This window comes from Ctenopharyngodon idella, chromosome 3 (assembly GCF_019924925.1).
Source record: "Ctenopharyngodon idella isolate HZGC_01 chromosome 3, HZGC01, whole genome shotgun sequence".
NCBI classification, from domain to species: Eukaryota; Metazoa; Chordata; class Actinopteri; order Cypriniformes; family Xenocyprididae; genus Ctenopharyngodon; species Ctenopharyngodon idella.
In genome coordinates, this window is record NC_067222.1 from 11,186,406 (window position 1) to 11,194,100 (window position 7,695).

Genomic DNA, 7,695 nt, shown 5'->3' on the forward strand with positions numbered 1-7,695 from the left:
AATAAAGGTTTTAAAAATCACAAGCGGGTTGTAACTGGCGTGTTTTATGTCATAGATCAAAACGTGAAAATATTTAGAGGCTTTGTTAACCACAGACCTTATTTCAGGCGATTTAGCTAAAACCCATTCAAAAAACCCATTGACTTCAGGGCGATGGAACCGGAAGCCTTAAAAAAAACCTAACACGTACAAGGTTATGTATTCATCTTGAAAAATAAATAAATTAAATTAAATAACCTGCAATATGCTCTTTAAAGAAAGAAAATAAAATCATACAGGAAAGTGATCCAGATCTTTAAAAACTTGTACAGAGTTGTGGAAAACGATTCTTATGTCTGAACAACAACTCTGTTAGTTTCCCACAGTTCAAAGATCTGCACAGTAAAATAGAGACGACGTGGCAGAAAATGGAGGGACACATCATGACATGTTTGATGAAACAGAGAAATGCATTCAGGAGATTGTGAAAAGGAACCTGCATGAAAAAGTGAAGCAATACAAACAAGAGCACAAAACAGTCTATCCAACAGAATGGAAAAAAATATATATACTGTCTTTGGCAGATGAGTGTCGACGTGATGCTCTGAAGTTCATTGTTGCTGAAGTATGCATAATCGCTGTTGCTTTCTACCTGAAGAGAGTGTGGATGCACATGCCTGGAAGTGGTCCTGTGGAGGCTGTAATCAGGGCCTGATAACAGAATATGTGTGTAATTCAGTGACAAAACTCAATAATTATCAAATATACAAACTTATAGGGGCTCTAGCCAACTATTGAGCTTTTTTCATTAAACTGTTTAAAACGTTGTTTAGAATTTTGTATTATATTGTTTTCTTTACTGGCACTGATAGCATGTGTAAAACACATTTTTTTTTTTTTTTTTTTTTTACTTTTCTACTTTTTATCTCAGGATTATGACTTTACAACTCACGATTGGGAGATTATAACTCTCAAATCTGTCTTTTTTTCTCAGAATTGTGAGATTTAAACAAGTAATTTCAATGTGATCGCAATTATCCTTTTTATTTTTCATTCCATGGTGGAAACAAGCTTTCATGTCAATGTTATAAACAAATGCTAAATGCTGCCAATGTTGGAATCCACCAAACTCATGTAAACTAAAGTACCTTATTGAGAGAGCAGCTTATTAAAAAAAAAAATATATATATATATATATATATATTCTGAGTATTGAGAATCAATAACATTTTATTTCATTACCCATGAAGACAGTACAGTTTACTTCCCTATAGGATGGAATTCATGATATTAAGTTATTGAGTTATTGTGAGATAATGAGATATTGAGTTATGTGTTTCTATTGAAATTTGCTCCAATTCAACTGAAATACAAGACTTCAACTCACTTCCTGTCAGAGATGCAGTCAGGACCAGACCTCCAAGCATCTTTCATTCAGCTCATTTTGAAGGATGCATCAAGTGTATCCTTTGCGTCCTTCGATCACCCACAATCCTTTGCACACATTAAAATTTATGAAAAATGAAATGATGGAAAACGAGTCGGCACTGAGCTCGTGCCATTATGAAATGTAAGACAAAAGTAATGTTTTAGGTGGTAAAGGCAAACATTTTATCTTTTGTTTTGGTGTAAATTAATCACTTAACACTAAACTGACAATAATGTAATCCACTGGGAGACCTGACATTCACTATATTGTATTAATGGAAAGCCAGTTAATATAAAGATTTTAATACAAAGTATTTTTCCAAAACTAAGTTTAATTGTATTTTTGTGCCGTGACTGCTGGGGTGGGAACATTTGTGACATAACCATTCAGTGGGATGCAACCTTCCATTTGAGAAGCACCCCAAGTGTTGAAGTTAATGAGATAATTAAGTTCTGATTGAGCATTAATCATGAACACCTGCTGTTAACAAGCAGAATCACTGAAGGAAAGAAGAACAACGCGAACAGAAAGAGATTAACAGAAACACAAGAACCACAACTGACTTCCAGCCACAGCCTTAAGGTGGGTACACACTGTGATTTTGGCCATGATTTGGTCATCTGAGACAAATTTTGAGAATCCTAAAAGATATGATCCTATAGGCTAAAATCTGTAGTCTTTGATCACTAGTTAGACATGTTCATGACAGCTGATTAATGACTTCTATGATGGATGTCAAGTTGTCTTTGTTTTTTCAGGACAAGCCGTGATGAAAATTAACGCTAGAAATTTCTTTGAGCCACCATTTCAGTCCAGCATATAATGTAGCTCACATTCACAGAACATTGTACAAGTTTTCATGCACACTAGTACAATAACAAATTCTTTATATCAGCAATAACCATCACTCACAGGCTAATCATTAACTCATGAGGGTCATCAGTCAGTGTCTGATCATATTTGTTCAGTGCTGTGCAACAATCAGGCACCTCCTCTCACAAGGTAAGAGAAAACAGGTAAACTAACTGCAGGAGGAACTTGTTAGCTGAAAGTACATCTAAACCTTACTGCTGCTGTTCTCTCTGTTTTTCTTTTAAACCTAATCTTTGAAATTGTTTCATTTAAAGAGTGTGCTTTATTAGTGTTTTGTGCTGTTTTTGTTTCCTAAAAAGCATTATTCTTGCAATCTCTCTGGAGACGCATTCACTAAAGATTGATCTTCGACCTTCGACTAAAGTTCCTTCCACACCTACAGGTAAGAAATCTAATTGAAAACCATGCTTTCAATTTAAACCTGTTTCGGTCAGTTTGACTAAAGGCAAATGAAACTTAAAAAAAAAATGTAAATAAACAATGTTGTTTAATTAGTATTTACAGAGTGTTGGAAGACAGCTGTGCAGAACACAGCTTTACTGGCTGCAGAAATTATTGTTGGTTTTATTCATTTTTATGATCTATTGTATTACGATTTAATTTTAGTCTTTATTTATGGTTTATAAACTAAATTAAACACTGACTAACAAAATTCTTTGGCTAATTTTATCTTAAAAATTAAGTTGTAAAAAGCATAAGTTTGAGCAAAACCACATTTTGGCTGTAACTATTATTTCTTTCTGGTCAGCTGGAAAAAAAATTGAGAGTCCATAAATATATTTGTATTATTTAACATATTGTTATTTTATTGCAAGACTGCATAGAGTTCAGAATTTGTATTTAACTGGTCTTATACATTAATTCTGAGGAATATGGAATCTGTTTTTCTGTGCAAGTGAGACAAAGAGCTGCTGCAGAAATCTGTGTAATTTCACAGCTCTTGTTTTTGTTAAAATAAAATGTAGAATATGTAGAGAATGTGTAACTTATGCAGACATCAGTCTCACTTACTGATTTCAAAGTTATCAGATATTTTTTTCCAGCGTTAACAGATATTTATTACCACACAACACTAGTATGGAAAAACTCTAAAAAAACTTAAAAATAAAATGGTGTTTCAGTATGGTAGTTGTAAATGGTGGTTCATGACAATAGGCACATTATTTCTGTTATAGGGTCGTGTCACCCAGACTCCTCAAGATGAAAGTGAAAAGGGGTTTTGTTCATGAAACTAGCGTTTCGTTCCACGAAGATTGCATTTATATAGAATTATTTTAGAATTTAGAATTATCTCTATATTTTTATTTTAGAGGGCTACATAGTTAATAGTATTTATTTGGTTATTAGGGCTATAAAGAATTGTTTGTGATTGGTAGTAGTTCAGGCTGTTCATAATATTATGCATTTGTCAAGAGTCAGTTTGTTTTTAAAAATGGTAACTTGACTTGTCTGTGTTCATGGTAAAACCTCTAAAATTCTGTATCTAAGACATATTTAATCGGTGGTATATACGTAGATCTGTACTCTTGCTGTGAACTAATGAAATGAAACTGTCAGTAATACTGACCCAGCAGCTGAGTTACACATAGCTACCCAAAATAAATAACAAATAACCAAGTAAAATGACCTAGCAGGCTAACCCCAGCGAGAATTTTAACTTGACCTGACCTGATTCTGATCTTATTTCATACTTTTATTTCAGAGATGTCAGAGAACAGCTCCAGTCCAGATGATGCAGTGATCCGGATTCTTCTGATGGGCAGATTTGGTTCTGGGGCAAGCTCATCTGGAAACACTATAGTGGGGGACAAGAGGTTTAAAATTAAGAAGCAGGAGTCTGAAGTTTGTGAGGGCAAAACACAGATTGGAGAGAAGCAGGTGCATGTGATTATTTCTCCTGATCCACTGGATCCAGATCTGTCTGAAGAACAGCTGGAGGAAATGAATGTGGAGCTGGTCAAACAATGTTCAGAAGGCTTCAGTGCAGTTCTGCTTACTGTTCCTCTAGAGGAACCTGTGCAAAATGAGGAAGAGATCCTGTATTTTATTAAGTGTTTATTAGGTCCTAAAGTTCAAAAGTACATCATGATTCTGTTCACACATGAAGATCTACTGGAGGAACTGGATGAACCACAGACCACTGATGAATATTTACAAAACCATGCAGATCTCCAGCAGCTGGTGACTGAATGTGGAGGAAAGTTTCACTGTTTCAATAACAAGATTAAATCGGACGGTCAGAAACTAGAACTACTGCAGAAGATTGAAGGAATGATGATAAAGAACGGAGGGAAATTCATCATGGAAGGAATGAAGAAGAATGATAGCAAAAGAGGCCCTCCTGTCTTGTGTAAGTTGCTTTTTTAATATACTTTTTTGCCATTATTAATTACTTTAATAACACAGATATATTGTGATTTGTTCACTAAGTGTACGTCACTAGTTTGATGCACTGGTATGAGAAGAATCACTGGAGTGTGTTTTATTACTGATTTGATTTGATTTATAGTTTCAGGAAAGTCTCCAGCTGAAGATCCAGAGAAGTTTCATATGATTGCTGAGAGGAAAGACCAGATCAGGCTGGTTCTGCTGGGAAAAACTGGATCTGGGAAAAGTGCCACTGGAAACACCATCATTGGCAGAAACAAGTTCAAATCTTTAGCAGGTTTTATCTCTCAGACAAAACAGTGTCAGTCTGAAACTGTGGTGAGGTTTGGTAAAGAGATCTCAGTGATCGACACACCTGGACTTTATGATAATGTACTCAGTGAAAAAAAGATTAAAACTGAAATAGTGAAATGTGTAACATACGCTTCTCCTGGACCACATGCTTTTATTATCGTCATTAGAATGGGTCGATACACTGAAGAGGAGAAAAACACAGTGCAACATCTCAAAGAAGCGTTTGGAGAACAGATACTAAAATACACCTTGATCATCTTCACTCATAAAGATCAGCTAGAGGAGAAAAATAAAACCACTGAAGAGTTTCTACAGAACGGTGATTCAGATCTTAAAAAACTTGTACAGAGTTGTGGAAATCGATTCTTCTTTCTGGACAACAAGGCTGCCAGTTTCCCACAGTTCAAAGATCTGATCAGTAAAATAGAGGCGATGATGGAAGAGAATGGAGGGACACACTTCACACATGACATGTTTGAGAGAACAGAGAAATGCATTCAGGAGGTTCAGAAGCAGAAACTGGATGAGAAAATGAAGCAGTACAAACAGGAGAACAAACAGCTCACTCAAACTGAATGGAAGAAACTACGCCGGCGTTTAGTTGAGGAGTCACGTCGAGAAGTTGAGCAATCTTTTTCTGACATTTCCACTTCAAATCTGCATCTCTGGGGGAAGACCCAAACAATGACCAGTGAGGAGAGAGTGAGTGTCAAAGAGGAAGCTGAGAGCAAAGGAACTAATCGTTTTAGGGCAGTTATGCTTTCTATCAGAGAGAAGATGTGTGTGATTCAGTGAAAAACCACAATGATCAGACACACTAGGGGCTCAATCCATCTCAAGTGGTCCAGGCTACTTGAAATTTTCCTCTTTTTTTAGTTTTAATTTTATGCCTTACCTGTATGTATTCGTATTGCAAAACCACCAGTTGTTTTTTTGTTTGTTTTTTACTTAGTTTAACCACAGCAGGTCTTTTTTCACCTTTAGTTTTATAGCGCTTTATACAATACCGATTATTTCAAAGTAGCTTCACAGTAATAAATAGAAAAATAACAGAATCAATAATGCAAAATTCATCAATTCAAATTCTGCTGTAAAGACAATCGTGTCATTATTCTGATCAATTTGTTTCATTATTGATTCAGTTCTGAATATTATTTTCTGCTCTGGCCTAATCATGGTGCACCACAAATTTTGGTTATATGAATATGTACACAAACTTGAATATCTCAGATCAGGATGGTTGTAGCTTCCAGAAACTAAACTTTAGAGCTCATGAACTTTCAAGCAATCAACTTTACAAAATGTGGACTACTGATGGATCTCAATACTGATTCACTTTGGTTTCTCCAGTTGTTCAGAAGTGAGTCAAACATGTAAAACCACTACAATCAGAGCTGCATGCTTTTATTGTTGTCATTGAGGTGGATCAATTCACTGAGGAGGAGAAAAATACAGCTTAAAGAAATGTTTGGAAAGAAACATTTAAAGGAAATGTTAGAAAACAGATCAAGTTCACATTTTAATTCCCCTCAGAAATCTTCATTACAAAGCCCTATGAATTACAACACCCAAGACAGTTGTAGGTGTTTATAGCTGAATGAGGGTCTTTAAATCTGGAAAAAGGTACTTCTTGGCAGTTGCAAATAAAAGAGAACCGCTGCCATCCATGAGCTTGAGCAATGTGCAGGCTCTGAGGAACAAAATAGAGAAATTGTGCACAACTTTCAGGATTTGTTAAGAATATTGCGAGTCCTGCTTGATGGTTACAGAGACCTGTCTGCTCCATAATTGAAGGGTTTTCCCAGACAGGGATGAGATTTCAGGGAAGACAAGAGGTGGTGTTGTTTGTGTCTATATCAGAGAAGGATGGTGAGAGAGTCATTGTCTAATCCAGATGTGCCATTTATCAACACAAGTCATCCAGCTTTTGTTAATATGATATTCTAATATCAATCTAGCTTACTGAAGTGTGCAACAAGTGTCTCATACCAGCCACCAAGTGAACACACAGTAATGTTAACACAACTTTCAACACACTCAAATGTATTTTTAGTATGACTGTTTTCACCAAGTAAAACAGTGCTGCGTTACCCCACAATTTTAATTTGTCAAATAAAGTGATCTGTATGAGTAGTAAAATTCAGCTCTTGCAGCTGTTTCATTAGAATGAAATAAAATAATGTGAATTTAAGTAATCAAACTGTAACTGTAATGTCTTTTTAGTGTCTTTTTTATTATAAATATTTGTGTTCTCTCCTGTGTTTATTTGTGTTTGATTCAAGGTTTTCCTGCATTATACAGTACTTGAGAGAGTGTCAGTGCTTTTTTTTAACACATTTTGTTAAACTTTATCCTGAATGTGCGGTCTGACCTAATTCACAATATAACCAAAGGTCATCAAAGCTCTGCCCTCTTACAACACTTACCAGGAAGAGACAGACTCACTATTTCTCCTTTGTCAAACTGACTTCCGTGTCTCGACAAAAGACAAAAAACAAATCCATGATCAGTGGAGAATGAAAAACAACACTTTCAAGAAGGACAGCAGATCTTTGTGATTCTCATAGTTATTCATTTTTGCAACATCATTCAGAAAGTGAAAGTAAAGTTTAGATTATTGGATCTTAAATGGATTCATTATCTGTAGAAGAACTTTCTTGTCCCGTGTGCTGTGAAATCTTCAAGGCTCCAGTTATTTTATCATGTAGTCACAGTGTCTGTAAAGAGTGTCT

At 35.4% G+C, this 7,695-nt stretch overlaps 1 protein-coding gene across 2 annotated transcripts; it reads left to right on the top strand.

Annotated features, from left to right (window-relative positions):
• Nucleotides 1-2,389: 2,389 nt before the first annotated feature.
• Nucleotides 2,390-7,217, top strand: LOC127509917 (GTPase IMAP family member 8-like). Of its 2 annotated transcripts, none has more exons than XM_051889271.1 (4): nucleotides 2,390-2,410; nucleotides 2,581-2,663; nucleotides 3,984-4,631; nucleotides 4,791-7,217. In XM_051889271.1, the coding sequence occupies exons 3-4, from the start codon at nucleotides 3,986-3,988 to the stop codon at nucleotides 5,756-5,758; spliced, it is 1,614 nt and encodes a 537-aa protein (XP_051745231.1). In that variant the 5' UTR covers nucleotides 2,390-2,410; nucleotides 2,581-2,663; nucleotides 3,984-3,985; the 3' UTR covers nucleotides 5,759-7,217. The 2 variants fall into 2 exon arrangements, with proteins under 2 accessions (XP_051745231.1, XP_051745232.1); XM_051889272.1 differs by having other exon boundaries at nucleotides 2,395-2,424.
• The last annotated feature ends 478 nt before the right edge of the window (nucleotides 7,218-7,695 follow it).

Bases quoted from the DNA above. Each gene is read 5' to 3' on its own strand.
- LOC127509917 (XM_051889271.1), top strand. From the start codon at position 3,986: ATGTCAGAGAACAGCTCCAGTCCAGATGATGCAGTGATCCGGATTCTT. The intron at 4,632-4,790 runs GTAAGTTGCTTT...TTTGATTTATAG, and splicing joins AAGAGGCCCTCCTGTCTTGT to TTTCAGGAAAGTCTCCAGCT.